We start from the raw sequence: 27,635 nt of genomic DNA on the forward strand, positions 1-27,635 counted from the left end.
ATTCCAAATGAAAAAAACTAAAATTATGGGATGAGGTTAAATATAAAACAGTGTTTAAAGCCAGAAACTGTTAACTTCCAGAAAACTTTCCTTTTTGCAGCTAATCAGATTTATTCTACATTGAGAACCAGGGAGGGCACTGACCTCCTCAGTACATTTTTCCTGACTAGACAGACATGTCTGTCAATTCCTCATTCATTTCTTCATGATGTGACCGTCCAACCACAAACTCTGTAGAAACATTTGGGTTAAATTAATGATGAGGTTAAACTTTAACATGGACTTGGAACCCACACATCCTGGACACAAACTCTTTCAACAAAACACAGTGTATATACATTTACAAGATGAACAAAAAGATTTATTTTTTATCCTTTTTAAATGTTTATATTTTAAATATCGTTACACTGAGCGCAAAGTAGAACGGACATCAAATTCCTTGATTTTGTTCACCAACGCGGTGAATAAAGCTGATTCTGATTTCACTCTTCTTATCAGTGTGAGGGAGAAAGTACTGAACATTTATTTGGGGAACATTCATTGTTCTCATTCTGTAATAATTTGGTCACATTGCAAAGTCTTCTTACAGGAAAAGTTGGAAAGAACATTATATTATCATAATTGTAAATAGTGCTCTTTAACAGTTAACATTTTCTTTGAATGAACTATATGATGCAATAATTTAAAAAGAAACAAATTTAAAACATATGCTTCTTCTGTTAAAACATTGGATTTAAATAATCAGAAAATTGGAAAAACAATAACTCTAAATTTGCTTCTCATTTGTCTTTACTTAGATGTTGCAACAAACCTTTTATTATATGTACTTGGATGTACTTGTGTACTATTGTACATTTGCTAAGAATAAAATAAAATAAAACTTCAATCAGAGTCAGCCATCTTCGTTTTCCCGCTCCTCTCTGGTTCCCAGCAGGACAGTCACATGACGCAGCAGGAGAACCTCCTGACTCCTGCTCCTCCTCTCTTCCTGTCAGCACCTCGGTGTTTGGATCTCCGTTAGCAGCAGAAACATGGCGGACACAGCCCGGGACCCTCCACCGGACCGAACCGACTTCCATGAGGTGGAGGACGGAGAGGACCTGTTCCCGGAGCCGAGCGCCGCCACCCCGGAGGTGAGGCAGGAGGGAGGCGGCGGGGTGATGGAGGGGGGAGGCCGAGGGGAGGCAGACAGCCGGGCAGGGCGTGATGGCTCCGGCTGACAGCAGAGGAAAACTCCGCTTAAATCCGAGCATGGATGAATGGAGTTCAGTTCGGACGGGGAGTTCGGGTTCAGTCTTGATTTAGAAGAGAAACGGGGTTTTATCTCCAAACAGTGGCCTTCACTGCCACATGTACAGGAGCCGATTAGGGTCAATATTTCCTGCAAATAAACGCGCTGGTCAGGTGACGGTCACACAGGTGAGCAGGGTGGTGCTTTCAGGGGAGGCAAGGAAAAAAGAAACAGTTGTAAAGCTGCATTTCAGCTGTTTTCTGCTGTTCTTAAATCTGTTTTTTATTTTCAACAATCATTAAAGACAAAAACATTAAAGAATAAAGACACAAGTTTAACATTTTTATGGGACGTTTAACAGTAAGAAAAGGAAATAAAACCTTAAAGCTTAACTGAATTATATTCATTCTGGTCCAAACCATAGACAAACTGCTCTGCTTTTCATGGCTAATTATAATTTATAGTTTTCTCTTAGTTTCTCTTAGTAAAACAGAGTATAAAGGACAAACTAAGAAAAGAAAAAAAAATAGTATTAGGAGATAAAAGTTGTACGAGAATAAAATCAGTATTATGAAAATGAAGTAGTAATAATGTGAGAATATAGTCACAATTTTAAAATTTTTCTTTCAAGGCAGGGATGGGCTTCCACAGAAACAGATACAGGATCAGAATAACAAATTCAGATGCGTTTCTCTCTGGTTTAGTGTGAAAACATGAACTAAGAGACAGAACCGGACCGAAGCTAGTGTGTAAATGAAAATGCTGCTATTAAAAGTTACAATCTTTGAATTTTTGGCCCATAAATAAACCAAACCTTTGCTGTTTTCTGAGTAAAAGTCACAAAGTTGCCTCGAAGGATTTTTTCTCCATGTTATCTTTATATCTGAAGGACCGTTGAGTGATAACGTGGCTGATCTGGGTTTGTTTTGGGTTCTGAACAAACTATAAACGATAATTAGAAAAATGATCATCAACCTCTGGAGGTTGCAGCTTCCTGCTGCTCTCAGATAGATACTACGATCTGTTTGTCATTGGAAGAGGATTCTTCTTGTTGCTTAGAAATGCTTGAATTTGATGTTTTTAAAGTCTAAAAACTTCTCTGAAGTGTAGCTGGACGAGCTTTGTGCTGCTTTGTGAGGTCATTATGTGCCACAGAGTGAAGAAACCAACATCAACAGGTTTTATGACCCATCAGGTTTATGGGATGAAGAAGTGAAATCAAAAACTTGTTGTAATATTTAGGGTTTTGTTTATAGATCCACCTGGAGGTTCAGAAGTTCTTGATTTGGACTTTCAGAACCCGATCTGAGCAGAAAGCAGCTGGAAGTCCAGCTTTGGTTTTATTTCTAACAGCTTTTTTTCTGTCTGGTTTCTGAATTAAAACAGTTTTTTTATACCATTTTTTTAACGGTTTGCCATTTTTTTTGTTTTGCTGTTTAGGTGTAAAACAGTCGATTCATCAAAGTTTCTGAGTTTCTTCACTGCTTTACCATTAAATCCAATTTTTTAAAATACACACACACACACACACACACACACACACACACACACACACACACACACACACACACACACACACACACACACACACACATATATATATATATAGGTTTACTTGTGTTATTGTGAAGCATTTTGATCAGTTATGTTTTAGTTTCTTCTGATGTAAGGCTGTAAGCAAATGAGCAATTAATCAATTAATCGATTCTGATGATGAACTAAATGAGCTCATTGATTTCTGCTCTGATGAGCTGTAATTCTGACTTCATAATCCATTTTATTCATGGTTTGGTTGAGTGCGGTTTATATTCTTATTACTTGTTTTGAGTTGCTTTGTTTTATTTTGGATATTTGAAGATATCTTCCAGTTCCTGTTTTTTTATAATTTAATGGTCTTTGACAGAAGAACCTGCATTATTGTCCCTTTATCACTATGTGACTCAAAAAAGGTTTCAAAATGACAATATTATGGTTTATCACATCGATTACTGGGACTATATATCGTCCAGTAAAATTTATTATCCTGGCAGGTCAGCAATGACCCAGATGTTCATACAGCAGGCTGGACTGGGTCGCCTTTCTGGGAGGTTGATCCCATTTTATCCTTCAGAACCGTTTAATCCTGCATGGAAAGGATTCAACATGTCGGAACCGGTCCTCTGAGGTCCTGGTCCAGTTTGACGTGAAAACATCCCAGTTGTTCACAGCCTGTTGCTCTCTCTCATGTTCTGCTGTCCTGAAGAGGAACCTCGGCTCAGCTGTCAGAGGCTTGAATAAAACTTTACTGCTGCAGAAACACAAACAAACGACAGAATCAGGAGCAGAAATGGGTTTATCAGAACCTAATGTCAGTTCAGAAACAAACTATGCAGGATTACACACACACACACACACGCACGCACGCACGCACACACACACACACACACACACACACACACACACACACACACACACTATTAGAGGCCTGGTTGTCCTCTTTTGTCCTGTCAGCACTTTGGTTTCATTCCTGGTGATGATTGTCTTCCTCAAGTATTATAGCAGCTATTCAGTGACGTGTGCGTGTGCGTGTGTGTGTGTGTGTGTGTGTGTGTTCATAGTGTCGCTGCCTCACAAAGCCTCATTAAACGGATGAAGGGTGTTTTATTCCCTTTCAGGTGGACCGGGGTCGGGTCCAGTGCTGATTAACCTGTGACTCTTCCTGTTTCCTCCTTTGAGGCGTCTCTGCAGATCCAATCAGATTTTGTTTTTAATTCCTGATGATCCACTCTCAGCTGGGTTCTCAGCTGGGTTCTTATTGGATTCAATGGTTTTGCTGGAACTGTGAAGCGCAGAAAATGTTCTGCATTATTACACGTACATTTATACCATGGGATTTTTCCCTTGTCTGGTGTGTAATGAAAAATAATATTGAAGAATTATTGAGTTAAAATAAGCTTTGATATCTTGCTGAAAAGTTGCTTGGTTATTTTTGTTCAGCACAGCCTTTCACTGTATTAATATTAAGTCAAGCAGAAATTGCTCAGTTAAGTATTTATTTAGTGATTAATCATTAGAATAATCAATTGCTAAGATAATTGCAGCCTTAGTCAAAAAATTTGGACTGCAACTAAAAATTTACAATTTGAGTTCAAAATACACTCAAATACATAGTTTATTGTGAAGTTTTGTGTTTTTGCTTCATCGGTTTGTTTCTCTGTGATTTCACTCATTTTCGTTCTTATTCTGCTTTTAAATGTGACGTTTTCCTCTTGTTTCCTTCACACATTGCTGAGTAAGAAGGGAGGAAGTCAACCGTTATCATCACTCATTTCCTCCTCAGTCGTTCATCCTCTCCTCTTTTATGTCCTGTCAGCTATAATCTGTCCGTCTTGTCCTTCCTTTGCTCTTCGTGGACTCCAGCTGTGAGCCCGGTTCTGTTTCTGCCTCTACAGGCTTGTTGTTTTTAATCCTGCACTGACCTGAGAAACCTCCACCTGCTGCTAGACACACCCAGCAACACGTCTGCCATCTGCAGCAGCACGAAAAACGATCCTGTAGTTTAGTTCCTGCTGCATCACAGGAGCGTTGCTGTTTTCAGGCTGAACGTTGCCGGTTCTGGCTGAACGTTGCCGGTTCTGGCTGAACGTTGCCGGTTCTGGCTGAACGTTACCGGTTCTGGCTGAACATTACCGGTTCTGGCTGAACGTTGCCGGTTCGGGCTGAACGTTACCGGTTCTGGCTGAACGTCGCCGGTTCGGGCTGAACGTTGCCGGTTTTCAGGCTGAACGTTGCCGGTTCTGGCTGAACGTTGCCGGTTTTCGGGCTGAACGTTGCCGGTTTTCAGGCTGAACGTTGCCGGTTCTGGCTGAACGTCGCCGGTTCGGGCTGAACGTTGCCGGTTCTGGCTGAACGTTGCCGGTTTTCAGGCTGAACGTTGCCGGTTTTCAGGCTGAACGTTGCCGGTTTTCAGGCTGAACGTTGCCGGTTCTGGCTGAACGTTGCCGGTTTTCAGGCTGAACGTTGCCGGTTTTCAGGCTGAACGTTGCCGGTTTTCAGGCTGAACGTTGCCGGTTTTCAGGCTGAACGTTGCCGGTTTTCAGGCTGAACGTTGCCGGTTTTCAGGCTGAACGTTGCCGGTTTTCAGGCTGAACGTTGCCGGTTCTGGCTGAACGTTGCCGGTTTTCAGGCTGAACGTTGCCGGTTCTGGCTGAACGTTGCCGGTTCTGGCTGAACGTTGCCGGTTCGGGCTGAACGTTGCCGGTTCGGGCTGAACGTTGCCGGTTCTGGCTGAACGTTGCCGGTTTTCGGGCTGAACGTTGCCGGTTTTCGGGCTGAACGTTGCCGGTTTTCGGGCTGAATGATGCAGCATGTGTGACGAAAACAGGCCGTTGGTCTTGAACTGACTCAGCAGTAAAGTTGCGTCACTCTGTGGTTTAGTAACTGTCAACTGCTGCAGTTTGACTTCATTTATAAGCTTTTAATGGCGTAAAATAAATCTGGGAATATTTTTATTTTAACAAGCAAAATTCAATTGGGAATAAAATGAATATTTTAGATTAAAAATGTTACAAAGCTAAAATTTGTTGCAGCAGTGGTGGGTGTTTCTGCAAAGCAACACATCTAAAGTCAAGTTGGACACAGAAAGGAGCAAATTAATTCCTGCATTCTCCAAGTTCAGCATTTACAAGTAGAGATTAAAAAACTGTTGGAGGAAAATTAAAAATGTCCTGTACTGACTTTGACATGTATGGATTTAGGTTTTCACTCGAATCCTGTTTTCATCAATCAGTCAAGTTTATTAGTACAACACATTCCAGCAACAGGGCAGTTCAAAGTGCTTTACATCATAAAAACCCCAAAATAAAAAGTTATAAAAACACCATACAGTCACCAATTGAAAACCAGTAAAGAAACGAAACCTTGTCTTGGTCAAAGTTTCATTTATTATGTGTCAAAAACATCTCTAAACAGATGGGTTTAGTCTTTCTTTAAAGAAACTCAGTGTTTCTACTGTTTTTCAGTTTTCTGGAAGTTTGTTCCAGATTTGTTGTTCATAAAAGCTGAATGCAGCTTCTCCATGTTTGGTTCTGGTTCTGGATGCAAAGCAGAACCAGGAGACCTGAGAGATCTGGAAGGTTGATCCAACAACAGCAGCCGTTCAGTGATTTCTAAACTACCAGCAGTAGTTTAAGGTCTATTCTCTCAGTGAAGGCCTGCAGAACTGGGTGGTGTAGAACTGGGTGGTGTAGAACCGGGTGATGTAGATCTGGGTGGTGTAGAACCGGGTGATGGTAGAACCGGGTGGTGTTGAACCGGGTGGTGTTGAACCGGGTGGTGTAGAACCGGGTGGTGTTGAACCGGGTGGTGTTGAACCGGGTGGTGTAGAAACGGGTGGTGTAGAAACGGGTGGTGTTGAAACGGGTGGTGTTGAACCGGGTGGTGTTGAAACGGGTGGTGTAGAAACGGGTGGTGTTGAACCGGGTGGTGTTGAACCGGGTGGTGTAGAACCTGGTGGTGTAGAACCGGGTGGTGTTGAACCGGGTGGTGTTGAACCGGGTGGTGTAGAACCGGGTGGTGTAGAACCGGGTGATGTAGAATTGGGTGGTGTTGAACCGGGTGGTGTTGAACCGGGTGGTGTAGAACCGGGTGATGTAGAATTGGGTGGTGTTGAACCGGGTGGTGTTGAACCGGGTGGTGTAGAACCGGGTGGTGTAGAACCGGGTGGTGTTGAACCGGGTGGTGTTGAACCGGGTGGTGTAGAACCGGGTGGTGTTGAACCGGGTGGTGTAGAACCGGGTGGTGTAGAACCGGGTGGTGTAGAACCGGGTGGTGTTGAACCGGGTGATGTAGAACCGGGTGGTGTAGAACCGGGTGGTGTTGAACCGGGTGATGTAGAACCGGGTGATGTAGAACCGGGTGATGTAGAACCTGGTGATGTAGAACCTGGTGATGTAGAACCGGATGATGTAGAACCGGGTGATGTAGAACCTGGTGGTGTTGAACCTGGTGGTGTTGAACCGGGTGGTGTAGAACCGGGTGATGTAGAATTGGGTGGTGTTGAACCGGGTGTTGTTGAACCGGGTGGTGTAGAACCGGGTGGTGTAGAACCGGGTGGTGTTGAACCGGGTGGTGTAGAACCGGGTGGTGTAGAACTGGGTCCGTTACAGTCGGAACGCTCTGAGTTTCAGCAGGATGGATGACACACGGCTGGGAGGGTTTATCTGCTTCTTCTGTGGGAGAATGCTGCTCACTAAGGAGCAGAGGATTTTCTCTGAGACGAAGTCCACGTGTTCTGTCAACGGTTTCTGCTGCAGTATGAGGAAGAAATCAGATTCTTCTCCTGCACTGATGGATTCAGGGTGATGAAACCTGGATGGTAGAAATTAGGCAATAAAAATCAGCCATTAGACTGAAGTGAAGGAATTGGGACTGAGAGAGAATCTAAACTTTATCCTGCCTACAAAATAAAGACCTTCAGAATCTCTGAATTACTGATGTGCCTTTGTTAACCAAAAGTTAAAGATAATTTAGTCTGAGTGTTTAAACTGTGTTTTAGCAGTGGCACTGATGTGAGAACATATATCTATGTGAACAAACAATAATTTATGATGTTTATATCTGACACACGCTCACCTGGGTTCTGTGACGTTCTGAACTCTGCCAGCTCTGAGCCTCGGTCACATGCGCGCTTCTTTCTGCTCCTTGAGGAGGAGACCACCTAAAGGAGCAGGACACGTATTCAAAGGATTTCCATCATATTTTTACCATTTAATGTTCTTAAACAACTATCTTGTTTTGAAAACCTTGCTACCTCACTGATTTAGTAAAGAAACATTATGACTACGTTGAGTCATCAACTGCATTTCTTTTTGTTGTCTGGCCTTCAACAAGGATCTTTGACTGCATAGTAATACTACACCGTTAACCACCATTTCATTCGTTTTCTTTTTCTTGTATTTGTGGTTATTGATCATTTCCTCAATAATTACAGTCATGAACTAAACCATTTTCCCCCAGCAACAGTAACACTTTCCTTCTTTAGGGAAATGACAGAAAATTAAAATTAAATGGAACTTCCTGTTTAGATGGAAGCTTAGAAATCTGTCAGATGATTAGAGTAAATGTTGATCAGTCCTAATCTCATCAGTTTGATTAAATTTTCCATTAAAGTTCAGGGTTTAAAAGAATTTAACTTTACTTGTTCTGAAAATCCCATCATGAACATCTTTACCTTTATTTTCGTCCACATCAGCTGAGTTAAAAAAAACAAACCCAAACTAGAATCTGGTTTATGGGATGCTGGATTATTTCAGAGATCCTTTATGCTTGTTTGTTTCAGTTTGTATTTGTTCATCTCTGACGTAAAGAACCCAACATGCTCTGTTTATTTGTTTTTTTTAAGTCTCTGTTTCTGTGTGTTTAGTCACAACCAGCCAGTCTGTCTGCTGTGGACATCAGCACCAACGCAAATGGACCCAAGCAGGACTCATTTTTTGATGATGACAACGAGGATCTGTTTGCAGGTATGAACACACACAGAATAATAATAACAAAGGTAATTTTACTTTAGTTTATACTTTACTCAAGTGTCTGAAGTGTTTCCAGTGGTGTTTATTGACCTAGAGACAGCAGAAGAAACGCTCTGAGGGAAACGGAGTGAAAAGATCTGCTGTGGCGCCCCCTCAAGGCAGCTGCAGAAAAGATTGAACTTTTTTAGGGATTTTTTCACTTTGTTAATCTTGCCATCAAAATTGAAGAATAAGTTATTCTTAAGTAAAATTACATGTAGTTTCTGTATTCAGAACTTACATTATAAATTATTACCTGTATTTTAATGTTTTTTGTTAATATAATATTTTAACACATTGTTATTGTAATGGTGTGTTTGTTCAAGGTTATGATACAGTCTGAATTTCATCTTATTTCTTACTCGGATAATAAAAAGTGCACAGTTTTTGGGATATTTCCAACTGCGTGAGCTCCTGTTTTTCTTTTAAATATGGAAATGACCTAGTAGTTTAATCAAGGGGCCATGATGGATGTTCCAGATTTCCATGTTTATTTATTAAAAGGGAAACATCTATTTTCAACAGTATTTTACTTCACTATTCTGCTTTAACTACTCAAGACAAGAATTTCATGGTGAAGATTTTCTGGAAAATCTTTTTAGCAAGGTTCCAACTCAAACTTATCCTTTTGAATCACATTTTTGTTTAAGGAATTTCATATCAACTGCTTCTTAATTAATTCGTTTTTTGTTTTTAATCACGTCTTTCAAGTAATCTGCTTTTATACCCTTTTGCCAGTATGTAGTTGTTTTTGCTGATATAGCTTTAAACCTAAACTATGACTTTGGGACATTTATGTTTGTTAAAAGTGGTTTTGAAGGGTATTTCAGATGTTTAGGATGTTCTGATCTTCAGCATTTTTCTTGTATTGTCGGTTAGTGGGATGTTTGTTCTATCAGACTTTTCATTCAAGAGTCCCTGACTGGCCTTTGGTGATATTTTAATCTGTGTGAAATATCAAGAACATCTGTTTAAAAAAAAAACAACAAAAAAACATGGAGGACGTTTTTGACCCCATAAAGTGGTCAATTCCCAGGGGTTCCATTGAGACATGACGGCGTGTGTGTGTGTGTGTGTGTGTGTGTGTGTGTGTGTGTGTGTGTGTGTGTGTGTGTGTGTGTGTGTGTGTGTGTGTGTAGAGGCTACAGAAGAGGTGTCATTGGACAGTCCAGAGAGAGACGTCTTGCTGTCTGACGGCCCGTCGCCCGCCATCACTCCCATCACGCCCCCCACCTCCGTGATAACTCCTCGCATTGGCCACACGCATGATGACATGTTCACGCACTCCTCATTTGATGAAGTAATCACACACACAGACACACACACACACACACACACACGCACACACACACACACACACACACACACACACACGGTATTTTACTTTAAAAATGAAACGTTAAAAAGAATGATGTTTCATATAAAAAACTGAAGGTACCTTGTTTCTGTTTCCTGTAGATTGAAGAGGAAGAAGGTGGAGATTCATTCGACGTCCACATATCAGTGTCAGATCCTGAGAAAATTGGTGGGTCCTCGCTGGTAAAGTGTCCCTGTTGCCCTGAAATAACTCGGCATGTCCCAACATTAAAAGAGGTGAAACAAAAAGTTGGTCAGAACAAGAATGAGATGGTATTTTTCCCAAAATAGAGGACAAAGCTAAATCTGCTTCATCGAACTTACTAATTGACACAGTGGAGCCCCCTGGAGGTTTTACTTGTAACTGCAGCTACAGTATATTTCCAACAGAGCAGCAATAACTTCTTTGTTTTTAACTGAAGACATGCTTGTTCTGAACAGACACCAACTTTTTTAACAGTGACGTTTCATCCTTACAAAGTCTTAAATTTATGTATCTAAAATTAATGCCTTAAAATATCTTACTCATGAAAAAGTAAGGTTGTCTTAAATATATTAATCAAATTTATTGGATTTTGTTGTAACATGCCTATTTAATCTCATATAATCATGTAATTTATTTTATTTTTTTAATTGTAGGAATTTGTAGTCAGGCCAAATTTTGAGTCGCGCACAGACATAGTGTTTTGTGACTAGTAACTAGCTGCTAATATATATTTGCTAGTTAGCTTTTTGTGTGTGCTGTGTGTTAGTTCAAATCTATGATAGACACAGTACATTTCTGTCATGAAATACGTGTTAAATTTCATTCATAAAAGCCTTAAGATGTGTTAAATTAGAGTTGTAGAGCCTGCAGGAGCCTTGTTTTTAAATGTTCACTAATGCTCAACTTGGTCCTCAGTTCCTGTGTTTAAACATTAAATCAGCAACAGTAAATAAAACAGTTAATAACCAGTTCAACCAGTTAAATGAACTGCATTCTTCATTCAATAGTCAGTTATTCTATTTATTAGAGTTTCTGTTTTAAAACATCGTGTCATGAAACAAGCAGAGCAGTTCAAACTGGTTCTGTGTTTCAGGTGACGGTATGAACGCATACATGGCCTACAAGGTGACAACGAAGGTGAGTTCCATCAAACTGAGTTTTTATCTCTCATCCAGGTCAAATCAGAGCCTAGGTGCAGAAACATACTCCTTGACTTATTTTTACCTACTAATGTTCTATTTTTAGCCCTGCATCACTCTGTTAGACAACAGTTTATTTTAGGAAAGCATTGGTCTTAAAGGTGCATCTTGATTGCTTCTATGTGGAAATCCTCACTGCTTAGAGTATGTGGTGACAGTTTCCAGACCTCCATGATCTTCTCTGGTTGGTTCCTTCACAGAACCAACTGCTGGAACGCAAGTTTAATGTTCCAGCTTCATAAATTATTTTAAAAGTTTTCAAGTCTTTCTGTCTGTCTCTTCCAGACCTCCATGTCTCTGTTTAAGCAGAGAGACTTTGCAGTTAAAAGGCGTTTCAGTGATTTTCTGGGTCTGCACAGTAAACTGGCCTCCAAGTACCTGCACATAGGCTACATCGTTCCCCCTGCACCAGAGAAAAGCATTGTGGGTAAGTTGAACTAGAACCACGACAGTTCTGGCTTTCAGTTAAAGCAGGTTATAACCTGCTTTAACAGTCTGACTGGTTTGCATCATCATCTTCTGCTGAAGCTGCGAAAACTCGTGGAGAATTTTTGATTTCTTACAAGCAGTTTTCAGTAATTTGTCTCAAAGCAAATTATTAGATATTCAGGATGTCAGGAAGAGGAATTCAAGCAAAAAGTCTTTAAAATGTTCTCTCAATAAATGTTTTAAATATCTTAAATATTTGTTCTCTACTGCAGGGATGACCAAAGTGAAGGTTGGGAAGGAGGATCAGTCATCCAACGAGTTTGTGGAGAAAAGGAGGTCCGCACTAGAGAGGTACGAAGAAGAGAAAGAAACACAAATGTAGTTAATTATAAAACTGTTTTTGTCTTAAATTAGTGTTACTTGTTTTTAAAGTAATATTTGCTGCTTAATGTACATTTATTTTAATAATTTGGTTGTAAAGTAATGAAGAAGCTTCAAAGACTAAACATATTTTCATCAGTTGTTCAACTCTTGGTGGAGCCATACTCCTGATATTTACTCAGTTTTATTTAATAAAGCTGCACAACGCTGGCTTTGAAATATGTTTTGAAACTATTTAAAATTAGTACTTTAGACAAAATCAGTAGGTTTACACCTGACCGTTATTTATGCTAGCAGTGTTTTGTTAATTGCTAATTGCGTTAATTACCTTAGCATTGCAAGCAGTGCTAAGCAGCTAACTGCAGCTAATTTTGGTGCTGCTACATCCTAACTACACATAATTCTGATGAATAATTTTGTTAGTAGTTGTTTAGGTGCTAAATGACATTATTATGGACTATGTTAATTTTGTCAGCAGTAATTAACTGCTAACACCTGCTAAGAAAATTAGCAATTTTAACAAATCTAGAAGTGAACAGCAGCCAATCACTAATTTTCATTTTGTTAGCCTTGAAATCAGACATAGCTGATATTCTAAGTTAAACCATTTTATTTATAGTTAAACAGAGAACATGAATATCTTCTACGTAAATAAAAAACTGAGTTTTAGCCTAAACTGTCTAAAAGGTGAAAAATGCTGCCCCTACTCCCATTGTGTGTCTGTGTATTAAAGTTCAATGAGATCAGAACAGTAAAGGCTGAAAGGTTAAACTACAAATATTAGATACATCATTATCACAACACACATCCTGTGTTTGTATGTAGAATACAGAGGAGGCTGGAGGGTGAGGAGACGGGTCGGGGTTGACATTCTGCTGCCCTTTATTGATGCCGTTTGACTGGCAGGAAGGTCAGCCGGAGACAGCTGATGGAGCTCAGAGTGACAGAACTACATGCTGATGGACAAACACTCAGAAACGCCTAATGAGGACAAAAATCCTCACTCGGGAAATTTAGGAAACACATTTTTCTTTTTTGTCATAAACTGTGAATATTTATGATTTAGTGACCTCGTTTGCTTCTCATTACTGGCTTCCCAGCTCCACATAGATTTTCACACAGCTGAAAATGGCTAAAAAGTGAAGTTAGATGTTTGGCAGCAGTGGAGCATGTCAAACAGGAAGCCGCCCTGCATTAACAACCCAGATGTAGTCGAACAAACGCTGCTCTTCCTCTTCTGATCAGTATTTCCTCCCTGCTGCAGGTATCTGATGAGAACGGTCAAACACCCCATCCTGCTGAAGGATCCTGACGTCCTGCAGTTCCTGGAGAGCACTGAGGTAAATCAGACGCTTTAACCAGGCGCTGCTCATTATCGCCACTTCTCCACATCTCTGCCTCATCTGGAGCCCCTTTTCATAAAAAAGACAAAGAGTAGCATCAATACTTAGAAACTGCTGCTGGTTGTGCTTCACTGCAGAAAATCAACACCTGCAAACTGCTGGTGTCTGAACTCCAAGTTGGAAGTTTGTTGCTTTAATCCAAATTGAAAAGCACTCATTTTGTTTGATTTTACCCAAAACCATCTTTACTTGGTAATAAAACGTCGTCATTTGTACTCCTGTCCTCCTAAAGAGGGAAAACTGTCCCCAGGAAGCTGAATTACTGCCAATTCCAAACAAGAAATGGGTAATAAAAATCCCTCAATGATTCCAGGAGGGTTCAGGGTGTTTGGTTCATCATTTCAGGAACTTTGAAAACAAACAATCAGAAATGCTGTCGAATCCTTGGGACAGGCTTTAGATTTTCTCTGGTTGTCCAGTGAAAATAATATTAACTGGTCAGTTCTTTCTCCCAACTGGGTCCCTTCCTACTGTAGGTTACTCATTGTCATCTTTAATATTTAAAGAAACCACCATTTTATTTCTATTTTTAGGTTTTAAAATAAAGAAAATCATAAAACTTTAGCAAAATAAGGTTGGAAACATTTTCTTCGATGTGGTGTTACTTCTGAAATTTAAAAAAAGCAAGGAAATAATGTAAAATATACTACTGGTACTTTTAGTATCTTTCTGTCCAGTTTTATGAAAAAACTTCTAAGACCAACATTTATTATTTTATTTGAAAAGATTAATATTATGTTTTGTAATTTTTAGCCAGATTTATTTTGAGCCATCATAGAAGATCCAGACCTGCAGGTTGCAGATTTCTGGTGAACATCCTTTGCTTATCAGTTTATTTTTCTTACATTTAAAGTGTAACTAGCGCCCCTGTGATAGCGCTCCCTGAGGAATTTAGAAAAAAATACCAAAGTGGGCGGAGCCAAGATATATATACATACACACACACATATATATATATACATCAACTTTATTTTTTATTGGAGACTTTTATGGACGTATGGACATTAACTATGCTGTACAGAGAGAACCAATAGAAAAATTCACCTGCATTAGCCACTGTTCAACCCATAGAGGGCAGCACTGAGATGGTTTTAGGCCAACTATAGCAGAATTAAGAAAATTTACACAAAAACTTAAAAATAATTCCTCAGAAACATAAAGATGGCACCCTCAACATATTTACACTGTTTATCTGCAAAAAAAGTTGATTTGAATAAATGAATGAGTGTACTTTGTTTGGGGATTAGTTACACTTCAGGTATTTTCATGAATTACGCTAAATCTAACCCATAATGATCAGATTAGTGGTTATAATCTGACCATTATGTCTGTGCAGTTAATACACACATTTTGTATTTTAGTTGCTGAATGTCCTATTCTCTCTCTCTCTGATGTTTCTAATCCAAATTTGGATCACTTTGACAGACGATCGATTACAATCCGTTTTCAACCCGACTCAAAGCTGGCGGATAATATTTGAGTCATAAAACAAAATTTCCCTGCACTAGAGTTATGGGTATTAGAATTAGGAAATGATTTTAAGTCGCTGCTTGAAGCCTGAGCGGTACCAAACGTCCCATAGCTGCTGGTTTTATTTTACACCTAATGATTTAGGTGAAAAAAGTACTAAAACCTCCACCTGCTGCTAGAGTCACCAGTCACCAAGGCCACCAGTAAATGAATTTATTCCATCATTTATTTTGTTTCTGTCAGGGAAATCACTTTGTAATGCTTTTTATCTTCAGCAAATATAAACAGCTTCACCTAATCCAGTAAAATTTGACTCCAATATTTGTTGAGTTGAACTTTTTCCCGGACACACAGATAAATAACACTTCTCTCCAAAAAAAGGCTGAAAACTCGGATGTCTTTGTTTTGTTTTTTCCCCAACAAGGTCAAACCAGAGATCCTCTGAAAACTAGCGCAGGCTTTAAGGGCCGCCGACGTTTCCCGTTTCTTCCATTTATTTCCACTCACATTTAATCGTCTGCAGCGTGTCGTCCTGTCGCCTCCGACCGGTCCGCCCTGGTTCCTGTCGACCCGACGCCTAACTGCGGCCGGGATTGTTCTGGCTCCGATAAATGGCTCCGTGTCACAGATCTATCAGACGAATCGCCGGGAAGCTGAGCACGGCGTTCCGTCCGGTTAATGAAACACGAGCGGACGAGATGCAATTTAGAGCTACTTTACCCCCGACCCTCCCTCACCGAGGGCCCCGGGGACCCAGCCGTCCCCTCAGCGCCGCCGCCGCTCCGGATAAATGAGATCTGAGCGGCCGGAAGGGGAAAAGGTAAAACTTTCCCAAAATGAAGAGAAATGAGGCTGTTTCCCACCTGATCCGATTGGTTCTGGTTCTGCTAAAGTTGCTCTGCACATAAAGTGGCTGATTTAGGAGCAGGAAGACATCAGCAGCATTCCAACCAGAGCAGAAAGAGGAATGGGAATGATAATTAAATAAAAAATAAGCCACAGAAAACAGATTAAGTCTCAGTTTGTGTTGCAGCTGCCGCGCGCCGTCAACACCCAGGCTCTGAGCAGCGCCGGGATCCTGAGGATGGTCAACAAGGCCGCCGACGCCGTCAACAAGATGACCATCAAGATGAACGAGTCTGACGCCGTGAGTGGAGGAAAACAGAGGGATGAACAGAGAGAGGGAAACGGAGAGAGAAACTAGAGAAAAGGACGGAAAAGGAGCCTGGATGCAGAGAGGAGAGTAAATAAGGAAGTTAAAGGATGGATGGAGAGATGGAAACGACAAAGAAGTTAGAGAGAGAGAGGAGGGAAAGATGCTGGGAAACAGAAAGGAATAAGATGGGAAAAGAAAAAAGTAAGTTGTGACAAATGAAGAAAGATGGAAGGAATATAAAGAAGTGATGAGACGAAAAGGAAGAGGGACAGAGGAGGCAGCAAAAAACTAAGATAGATGGAAGAATAGAGGAGGAGAATCTAAACAATACAGAGGAAATATTACAGAAGAGGAAACAAGATGAATGAAGGATTTAGTTTTAAAAAGTGGGAGAAAATTTGAGCCGTTCTTCAGATTCTGTGTTTTTCCATCAGTGGTTTGAGGAAAAGCAGCAACACTTTGAGAATCTGGACCTGCAGCTGAAGAAGCTTCACGCCAGCGTGGAGTCGCTCGTCTGCCACAGGAAAGGTACACTTCCTGTCACCAAAATAAAAGCATATCAACTAGTTTGGATTTTATACATTTAAAATGTCAATTTTACTTGAATCTAGTTATATTTGTTGTGATTTTGATTATGCTTGTCTTAAAAAGTAGGAAATGGCCTGATGGCTTTCTTGAGTCTTTCTGACATAAATCAATCTAGTTTTCTCTGTAATTGGTTAAAACACAAAACAAAATAAGACTCAAAAAATCCAAGTATGCCCCCAGTAACCAGTTGATGGAAATTAACCAGATCATGGAATCTATACTGGATTAAAAAAAGTGAGTCATGATGATGAAACTGTAAAATTAAATTAATTGGTAGGCAGCATCCCTATGCAGAACCTGCTGTTGGCAGAGCTTTGGTCATTTTATGGAGAATGTCTTCCCTTTCTGTTGGTGTTTCCAACCATAAGACGTAACATTTAGTAATGTTAGGACATTTCTGAAGGCTGAAGGTGGTTCAATAATAATCTTCACCTTAAAAACTTCAAGAAATTCTAAGAATTTTCCTAAAATGACGTCATTTGGAGCCATTTTAAGTATAAGGACTCTACGATCCGACAGCTCAGAAGATCGATAGATCATCCTGACGTACGGATCAGACCTTTAAGTTCTTCGTCTTCCTCGCCTCCAGAGCTGTCCGTAAACACGGCGCAGTTCGCCAAGTCGGCGGCCATGTTGGGGAACAGCGAGGACCACACGGCCCTGTCCAGAGCTCTGTCCCAGCTGGCCGAGGTGGAGGAGAAGATCGACCAGCTGCACCAGGACCAGGCCAATGCCGACCTGTACCTGTTCTCCGAGTTACTGGGAGACTACGTCCGGCTGATCGGCGCCGTCAAGGTGCGACCGCAGAGACGGGAAAATCTAAATATTTACTTTGATTCTTTATGTTTTACATCAAACATCTGAACCAGATGCCTTGGTGCTAACTCAAAAACGTATATCTGTGATCTTCCTGATCTCCATTCTTGAGGTTCAGCCAGTCAGAGCCAAGGACAACGAATGGTGCTTCTAGAGTAGCCATTTTGCAAACGCCATCTGATAGCTAGTCAGTTAGCATGGTATCCAGATATTTCAGCTTCTAAGGCTGCATTTTCTTTTGAATAATTTAGATACGTTCTACAAAAAACATCTGGTACCACGTAAACTATCCGCTAATAATTTGGAGAAAAATCCATGAATAGACGGAGGGTCACTGTAGTTTTGGACAGACGAGTTTTTCTGTTACGAAAAAGTTCACAACAGAAAAATTTCCTCCCAAATGTCCAGTTTGATCCAGATTTGGATCCTTGGAACGATGACATGAAAATCCTAATAAAACCTGAGAGGAAAGTGTCATATATTTTTATTTCTGGACTTTTATTCTGAAAGCGAGCGTGTTTGTGTCCAGGGAGTGTTTGACCACCGCATGAAGACGTGGCAGAAGTGGCAGGACAGCCAGATGCTGCTGCAGAAGAAACGGGAAGCTGAAGCCAAACTGCAGTTCACCAACAAACCGGACAAACTGCAGCAGGCCAAAGACGAGATCAAAGAGGTGAGAGAGTCCAGAACCGGGCGGGGCTGTGGTTCCAGCTGGTCAGGTTCTACTGGTACCGTCCTGAAAACAGATTCACTTCATCTCATTTTCATCCCTGCTGGGGCTTCCTAAAACAAACTGGTAATCACCATGGCAACCTTTGTTTCAGCATCTTCTGACATTACTCTGCAGATTTTCTATGATCAGTTGAGATTTTAATTTTTAACAGGAAGTTGAGATTTTGTGGATTTTCAGATATTTACAGCCCATAATTATTCATACCCCTGGCAGATTTAGATATTAAATTATTTTAATTTTAACAATAAGTTTGTTTCTCATGGGAAATGAGACATTCATCAAATCATAATAAAACAAAAATGTTTCTGTTTTTAGTCACATTTTATTAAAGAAAATAAAATGTTGAGAATAATTTTTTACTTTCTGTAGAATGAAAGGAAAATCTGCCAGCATTAGAGGATTTTCTGTTTCATCTGGTGATGCTCTCCAGGTTTTCACTGATTCTCGGATCGTTTCCGGGTCGTTTTGTTTTTTTCGTCATCAGATTGTTCATGTGGATAATTTTCTCACAGAAATCAAACCTCAAGCTGCAACAGGAAGCTCTGAGCGTTTTCCCTTCATCAGGGACCTTTAACCCCAGATGACCGAGTCTGGAGCGCCCCCTGGCGGTGGAAAGCAGCATTACATTTAATTATCATGGGTGCAGTTTCTCCCCATGGTTTTTTATTTTGCTCTAAGCTGTTTATTGTTCTGAAAAGAGGCAGAATGTTGATCTGATCTGAAAAGTGAAGAAAGGAAACCTGTGATTAAAGCTGATGCAGAATCAATGGATCCACATTTTAATAAAATCTGAATTTAGAAGCTGCTTTGATGGAACCATCATTGTTTCCTCGGACTCTGCAGCGTTTTGCTCTGATCAGCTGAATCCTTTCCCAGTGAAACAAAGCGGATCCCGTCCGGCAGCCAGGAGAAACTCGACTCAGTCATCCGAAAACTTCTTTCCTTCCCGTCTGCAGACTTCAGCCCAACTCACAACGACAAACAGGAGAGTCGAAAAGTACTTTAATAGAGCTTCTGTTGAAGCCGTCACTGCACAAATTCACCCGTCAGAACCCACACACACACACACACACAGATACACGGCGAGGTCGGGGGTCGGAGCATCGGGGGGAGGGCTGTCTGTCAGAGGCTGCAGGCGCAGCGATCGCAGTAGAGTTACAACCCACATTTATTTGGAGTTTCCTGTCAGCAGTTGGGCTTCGGCTCTGACAGCAGAAAACACACAGCGGCTTTTTCTGACGGGAAAACGAGTTTTCTTCACCGCTGCAGCTGGAAACCTGCAGCTGATCCGAACTGGACCTACAGGGAAGCCTGGGAGCAGAACCTGGACGAAACACAACAAAGCAAAATCAAAACCCTGCAGGTTCAGCTTTGCACCAGGCATCATCAGCAAATTAACTCTAATGTTAATAAATAGTTTCTGCTGCGATGCAAGTCAAAAACTTTAATTAAAAAGTTGCATATTTTGACTAAAAAAATGTCAGTTTTAATCATTTACTCACAAAAATTTACAAAAGTCAATAATTCTGTCAAAATAATTTTCTTTTCTTGGTTGAATTAGAGAAAAATAATTTCATTTTGAGTCCAGTTGTATTTGTAATCATCATCATCATCATCAAGCTTCTCTGTGATGAAGGCTCCTCCGCTGTAAATCAGATCATTAACCCACACTGCCCCCTGTGGGCAGCAAACACAAACTGCAGTCAGCTGGGAAACTGCTGCTCAAAAATCAGTTTAAAGTCGCTGATGTGTCTAAAACTGGCCAATAAATACATTTTAACATTAAACTCAATCACTATTTAAAAACTTAAACTCAGAAATTTTCTGTTTTTTCTAGAAAATTCTGGAGACTTTCTGGCAGAAATTTTCTCCTTGTTTTTCCATCTTCAGTGGCTGTAACTCATTGTAAATGTCTGCTCTCAGTTTTAATCCTGTTTAAACTGACAAAATAAAAGTTTAGATTCTTAGGAGCAAAACTAAGCAATATTATCAGAATATTAACTACTTCTGCTCCAGACATTTTCTGAACTTCTCCTAAAGTTTTAGTTGATCATTTTTCATGAATTCCACTAAAGGACTGAAATTTATCAGCATTTTTTCTGTAAGTTTGCAAATTTTCCCTCAGTGGTTTTGTTCTTCCTCGCTGTTTGCTCATCTTTCTGGATCTTCCTCTTTGGTTCTGGAAGCTCTGAGTTTATTTTCTCCAGCCTCTTAAATTTTGTTGCATTTTCCTTGCCATGCCTTCCCACCACCAGGAGATTGAGGAGGTAGGACCCGCCCCCGCCTGTTTCTGTCTGTCCGTGTGCTGCCTGTCTGCTGCCCGCTTCACGCCTTCATTTGCATCATTTAGTTCACCTCTAGCACATTTAGTTCAACATATTTTTGTTTTTGCTTTTAGATGTGTTGTGTTTTCACATCCATCCTCCGCCACATAAATTAGTCTGAGTAGAGATGAAAAAGCTTTCTGACCTTAAATTTGACTTTTAAAACCTAGAAGTTCCTCTGAAACGTTGATTTAACAAGGAAAATACTTCCTGCTAAAGTAGGTTGCTGGTTTAAATCCTAGTCTGCTCTGATTGGTTGAATTCAGTAGCCTGATCAAGCCCCGCCCACCATTCTCACTTTGTCATTGGACGAAATGTTAGTACACGCCCCCAACAGCAGAACCTAAACGATTTTATTCAGACCAAAAAGTGACTTAATCAGCATCAAGAAATTACACCGAAGTTTTTAAATGTATTTATTAATGAAGCTGAACTTAAAACTAAATTTCATAGAAACTTAAAGGGACAGTCCAGATTTATCTACAGTGAGGTCATGTCAAGAGGTTAAGAGCAGTAAATATGTTTAGTGATGAGTTATTAAAAAGTAATTTCATAATGCGGAATATGTTTCACCTGTAATAAAATACTAAAATTATTTTTTTTCTAAATTTCTCACTGAGTTTATGCTGCTATGAAGAAACTGTCTAATCATGAGAATAAAGTTGTTTTAATGAGAATAAATTCATAATAGTTCAAGAACAAAGTTGTAATTTTATGAGAACCCCTGAATTCAATCTTCTTCAAATCAAAGGAATGTTGAGTATCTTGTGAAGTTATACATTATTTATATGTTACAAATAAGAAAATGCTTATTTTTTTAATACATCAAATAATTATCAGTTACTGGACTTTGTAACGATTGTACAAACGACTGAGTCTGCTTAAAAAAAGAACCAGATGGACTTGGAGAGCTGATCACTTTATAACTGTCTAAACTTTGTTCTAATTAAAATGACTTTTCTCATAATTTTACAAATTTATTTTCAAAATTTAAAAAAGTTTCTTTGTGTGGCCCTAGTCTCTGCCATAATCCTGGTGCAATAAAAGGTGAAATGACACATTTATACCAGGCAGTGTGTATTAAAGACAAATAAAGACAGAAACTCTGAATATTTTCTGTGTTTCAGTTGGAGGGAAAAGTCCAGCAGGGCGAGAGAGACTTCGAGCAAATCTCCAAAACCATCCGCAAAGAAGTCAGCAGGTTCGAGGTACGAGTCGCACTCGTTTTTAAATCCAACACTTTCTGCTCTGTTACTTTAAATCCATCCATGTTTTTCCTGCAGAAAGAGAGAGTTAAGGACTTTAAGATGATCATTGTTAAATACCTGGAGTCGCTGGTTCAAACACAACAGCAGGTAAAACATTTTATTTTAAACCCGAGTTCCACAAAAAAAGACTTGTTTTCGTCTGAAATATATTTTATGGAAAATGTTTAATAATTATTCTTCAAAGTTTTGACATCACTCATTTTTGATTAAAAAATGAAAATTGAAACAAAACATCAATTTAATTTGAAGTTGTAAATTTTTCTTTTGTGTCAAATTTTTTAAATTGTTGCTGCAACTTTAATGAGAATCTATTTAAGGCTAAAAGCGACACAATCGTCTGTTTCCTGACCTGCAGCTCATTAAATACTGGGAAGCCTTCCTCCCTGAAGCCAAGGCCATCTCATAGAGCCCTGTCACCACAGCAGAGGGACAGACTACACTACCCATCATGCACCTCTCCTCTCCCTCCTCCTGTTTGACGTGGAAGCAAAGATGAGGAGTGAGACAGATAATCAAAGTGTCTTTTTGCAATTAAAAAAGCAAAGTTCACAGTTTGTGGTTTTTGTTTTTGAATTGAACTGATTGATTTTACGTCTCGAATTATGATTCAGGAAACAACCAAATTCATGTAAAAACTGAAATAAACAGTAATTTCTGTCAGACAGTGAATGCAGCACGAGTTTACAACACAGAAGACGGCTTTAATCTCAAACACCCAAGGCTTTTCATTGATTTATCCCAACATCTGACACAAAGGGGCGCTTTATAGGGACATCTCTGTTAAATGGTCATTTAAAATTGCCCAAAGAAAGAAAAGTGTTACGTAAAGAAATTAGTTTTTGGTATATGGAAGCCCGTTGTTGCCTAAAGATGTAGAAAAGGTTGAAAGTTGAAATGAAAGCAGAACATAAACTGATGTGTTGCTTTTGCAGCAAAAATGCCAAAATCTTTTGCTTATTTTCCAGAAACAAAAAATAACAAAAATTTAATATAGTTTTTAACTTTCAGTTTTTTGGCCTTGTCAATTAAAAAATCAGGCCAAACAGTAAGACCAAAAATTACAGTTGAGTACACGAATAAACTAATTAAAAATAAAGAAAATACATTTTATTTTGCTTGAAGTGGTTTGTTAAATGTTCAGTCGAGCTTCCTGGTTTCAGATTATTAATAATTATCAAACTGATGTCCAAACCATGCAAACATTGTTAAAACTAAACATGTCTTAAAATGCTAATATGTTGAAAAGGAGGTTTGACAGCAGTCCAACAGTTAAACGTTGTTCAGTGTTTGTGCCACTAGATGGCGCTGTACGATTCACACTGGAACTTCAAACATCTGCAAACATTAGAAGGTTAAACATTCAGTATTTCAGTTTAAAATACGCTCAAAATTAATAACATTTTTCTGCTTTTCTGGCAACAAGGAGCTTCCGTACTTAATGAAAAATACTCCATTACCCATGAGCCTTGTTGAGATGAGAAGTTTGATTCAGGATTTTCCAGAGAGCTGCACAATCCTTGAACTTCAATGCAACATTCCCTGCCTAGCAACTGAGTTGAAGTGCTCTCTGATTGGTTGTTTATCATTTTTTACTTTTTCTGTTGTTTTAGTGAGCAAAGTTACTCAGAAAGATCCTGAATATCATTTAGAACCAGAACCTTATTTCACCTTTATTCACTGCATTGAACATGAAGCTTTTTAAACATTTTTCCAAAAGAAGGCCTTCGCCATCTTCAATCAATGATCTCATCATGAAGTTATTCCTCTTTGCTATTACGTCCTGTTAAGCTTTTCATATTAAGAGCCTTGTTTCTGTTGCTGTATGATCGAAAGTGAAGGCAACGTTTTTGTTTGAGCCCAGACCTGGAAGAGTCTCTGTTTGCTGCAGATTTAATAAAAAAGGCTCAGTTTGGATTATAAATAACTGAAAAGATCTGATAAATTTACAAAATTTGGCTTTTTAAGAGTCCAAAATGGCAGCCTGGGTTATAAATAAGCATCTTTTATTTCTAAAGATTTGTTCAGACAGAAATATAAGAACAGAAACAGGTTGGATGGGATTAAAAGCAGCTATTTCTGTTCAATCAATGCTGTTTTTTAGTATAATCTTTAAATTTATTTACAGAATGAACAGAACCAGTTTATGTTCTTTACATGAATAAACCGGAAAAGTGAAGGCGATGCTGTGAGCTGTTAGTTTCCTGAAAGTGGGAACTTATCAGCTTTTCCGTCCCTGAATCAAGCTGAAGACGTTGACTTTTTTTTTTTATCTGTCTGTGAATCTTTGTGAAAGCTGCAGTTATATGTGTTTTGTAGCAAATCCTGCAGTTTGTTTTGATTTATTTTTGGTGATTGATTTTAAATCATGTTGCAGAAAACGTCCAGAATCTGTTTGACCTGAAAGTGTTTTCATCTCTAAATGGTTTGAAACCGAAAGAAGAACTGGAAGTAGTTTTGATTTTGAATAATTTAATCTTTTGCACATTTCCAGCTCTGCTCATCTGAAATCTCAACATTTATTGGTTTGTATGATTTTTTAAAAATCTTTTTCATTCTTGCCAACCATTGATGTGTAATGGTTGGGAAGGTTTTTGCTGATTTTCTCTTGTATTTTCAAAGACAATGAAATTCTTTATTTGTTTGGAAATCTTTTGATGTGACATTCCTGCAGTGCAGCTGAGCTGATGATTGAAGACTTTAATTACAATAAAGAATGTATCTCATCCTTTATTTCACTGTGTTCTGAGTATTTGTTTTGCCTTTAATGTTTTAATAAAACACTCCTTTGTAGATAATGTCAGATTTAGCTGTTCATAGATTTTTTTGTCAACCCTATGTTTTATTAATGAGTATAAGTTTTCCAACTTCCATCTATATAAATACATTTTAAATAAATACAAATATAAAAACATTATCCCGTTTATAAATATTTTATATTTTAGCCTTACACCAAAGAGCAATTTCGAAAATTCCCCACAATTTTATCCCGGGAACTTTCCTCTCCCGGAACCAATAAATATTGTCCGTATCCCTGGGGAAAGATTTGCCCGAACACCCTGGAGAGGAAACGGAAAAGACAGGTGAGCGTTTGGATTTTAGTATTTGAATTTTCTTCTGATTAAATTTGTGTTAAACGTTTGTGCAGTAAAAATTTTGTTTGTGCCGTGATAATTTTTAAGATAAAAAAGTTTAAAGCAAACAAAATTGATATAAATTAAGTTAGCTATTTTGTGCAACGAGAATGTTTGTAGCACCGTTTAATTGACACAAAATTTGTCTGGTTGACCATTGATGACCTCTGGAAACATTTTTAATATCTTTAAAATGATAACGGCACAAACGACACTAATTCCGTTTGATTTAAACTAAATTGGTTAACCATCCCACTTCTGCGGCACAAATGGCTACATGCTAGTTAAATATCAATAGTTAATTATTTTTTTATTCCAAATGGTTATTGATGTACAAATCTTTGCTTAAAGTGCAACCAGTGTTAAATAAAGTGTTTTTAATAAAGTGCTTTTAAAATGGACCCATTAATGAAGGCTTCTTCGCTACAGGTGGTCAAATTAATCAGGTTAAATTAATCAAGTTAAATTAATCAGGTATATTAGATCAGCAGAACCTTATTTTAAGTCCTTAACAGTAGCAGTACTTTATATTTTTTATTTTGACTGTCTGATATGCTGTCTGTGTTTTTCTAACTCAATGCCAAATTTAAATACAACAAAAACCTTACTTATTTGAGGAACTAAAATAAATAAACGTCTTAATAATCTTATTTGTTAAATATTATATGAATATACAATTAGAGTTGTGAGGAGTTTATTAAGCTGAAATTTAAAGTACAGTAGGTGTTTTGACCTTCTAAATGTGTCGCAGTAAGAGTCAGTTTGTAAATATTTTACTGTAGTTTGTGTTTTTGTCTCTGAGTGTCACCTGTGTGTTTTGGCTCTCGTCTTTATTTTTCGCCGTCCTGACACTGAAAATGTGAAGCGGTTCCCAAGGCTGTCAGGCTTTTTCCCATCAGCTCTGCATAAATGAGCTCAAACTGCTGTCAGAAAGTTGCCGCTGTGGTAGTTTGCATTGTGGCTGTCGCTACATTGACTAGCTGTCATATTCATGCTGAAGGTTTCTGCACAACACAATTCATATCTGACTTTATTAAAACCCTCCTGAGCAACATTTACCATTAACGTCAGTGTGAATTTCAACATACAGACATGAGACTAAACACCACCCTCTCTAGCATTTCCTACATGTTTTTGACATTGAATTATGATTTTGGAAAGTGTGCATTGTTGTATATATATATATATATATATATATATATATATATATATACAAGTAATGTATGTAAGTAAGTAGTACAAAGTTGTTAAATACTTGGTCCTAATTTTTGTATGTAGGTTGTTTTTGTTTTAGCAAAGCGTGACAGCATGGGTTATGAATGTGTGCTGCATCAGTAAACTGAAGTGAAGTGATTTCTGTAATAATAACTGTTTTCTCTCCTGTAGGGATTCATCCAGCAGCCGCTGACTGTGGCCTTCCAGTCTCTTCCAGGCTCTGAATAAAGCAGGTAAAGCTGCATCCTTAACCTCCCACTATCACTTTAACCGAAGAGTAATGGTTCATACAGTTTTCCAGCTTCACCTCCACCTCTAAAAATTTCACTTTGACTAAAGAATAATGCCTCTGCATCTGTTTTTCTCGCTCGGCCTAACCTCCCGTACTCACATGACTCCAGAATAATGTAGATGTATTTATTTTTACCCCCTCAGCCTCGACCTCCGTCACTATCAATCTGGCTTCCTAATAATGTAGGCACATCTTTTCTGCTCACCCTCCTCACCTCTCAATTTCCCCGCCACCTCAGGATAATGTAGGTGCATCTATTATCTCTGCTCTCTGCTGCGCTGCTGTCTGCGACCCCGTTGTTAGAATAATGTGGCTGCATTTACACAACCTCGCACGCTATCTGACAGGGTCGGGGAATAAATAAATAGCCCCGCATGCATGCTGAAAGCACACTTTCTCAGCTTGAAGCTTTAAAATCATGCAGAGAAATCATCTGTTATTTTAGCTCCGGAGTTAATCACCAGATGGTTGCAGGTTTTTGTTAACTTCCCCTCTTTTCTCCGGAGACACGGCCACAGAGCAGAGAGAATGAAACAAAAAGCACTCAGAGGCTGATAAGAGTGTTGTTGCAGCTTTTATTTATCATATCTCCAAATAACCGTGTAGCTGTTGTGCTGTGGTCAGGATACAGTGACCTCGCTTGATCAACTACTCCCCTCTGCAGCCTGATAAGAGGGCTAATATAACAGCAAGCCGGTCTGTAACTGTAATTATTTCTGTGCTGTCAGAGGAGGAACGGACCGCGGGCGCTCCAGCCGATTTAAATCTGCAGGGAAACTAAAAAAAAAAAAAAAAACACAAGAGGAGGAGGAGGAGGGAAGGGGCAAAACATCTTCAACACCAGCAAGACAAATATCAGCCGGGCGTCCCGACACGCCTGGAATTGGACCAGTTTGTCATGCACAACACGAGAGCACACATTCAGAAGGCCATTCAGGATCCGATTCAAACTTTACTGCCTCCAAGCAGCAGACCGGGTTCTGCTTAATACCACAGAGGGAACTGTGAATAAACTGATGTTAGCCTGGAAGCTCTCAGTTCATCTATGGACAGAACAAATACAAAGTAAAATGCATAAACCAAAGTTTCCTGCCTTTAATTATTTATAAT

At 39.2% G+C, this 27,635-nt stretch overlaps 1 protein-coding gene across 1 annotated transcript; it reads left to right on the plus strand.

The window, feature by feature from the left end:
- Nucleotides 1–922: 922 nt before the first annotated feature.
- On the plus strand, nt 923–24,617 carry snx2 (sorting nexin 2). Its single transcript, XM_014989096.2, has 15 exons — nt 923–1,133; nt 8,634–8,733; nt 9,918–10,078; nt 10,237–10,303; nt 11,214–11,257; nt 11,605–11,746; nt 12,021–12,099; nt 13,394–13,469; nt 16,036–16,149; nt 16,593–16,686; nt 17,336–17,541; nt 18,092–18,235; nt 21,747–21,827; nt 21,903–21,974; nt 22,243–24,617. Exons 1-15 carry the CDS (start codon nt 1,032–1,034, stop codon nt 22,291–22,293), a joined length of 1,533 nt encoding a protein of 510 aa, XP_014844582.1. The 5' UTR covers nt 923–1,031; the 3' UTR covers nt 22,294–24,617.
- Nucleotides 24,618–27,635: the final 3,018 nt, after the last annotated feature.

Source organism: Poecilia mexicana, unplaced genomic scaffold, assembly GCF_051168715.1.
Source record: "Poecilia mexicana isolate PSO_F unplaced genomic scaffold, ASM5116871v1 scaffold_9, whole genome shotgun sequence".
Taxonomy (NCBI): domain Eukaryota; kingdom Metazoa; phylum Chordata; class Actinopteri; order Cyprinodontiformes; family Poeciliidae; genus Poecilia; species Poecilia mexicana.

What these genes read in the sequence shown, in the direction of transcription:
- snx2 (XM_014989096.2), top strand. Translation starts at nt 1,032, where the DNA reads ATGGCGGACACAGCCCGGGACCCTCCACCGGACCGAACCGACTTCCAT. An exon ending in CGCACTCCTCATTTGATGAA is followed by an intron (nt 10,079 to 10,236) that starts GTAATCACACAC and finishes TGTTTCCTGTAG; the next exon opens with ATTGAAGAGGAAGAAGGTGG. An exon ending in GCTCGTCTGCCACAGGAAAG is followed by an intron (nt 16,687 to 17,335) that starts GTACACTTCCTG and finishes CCTCGCCTCCAG; the next exon opens with AGCTGTCCGTAAACACGGCG.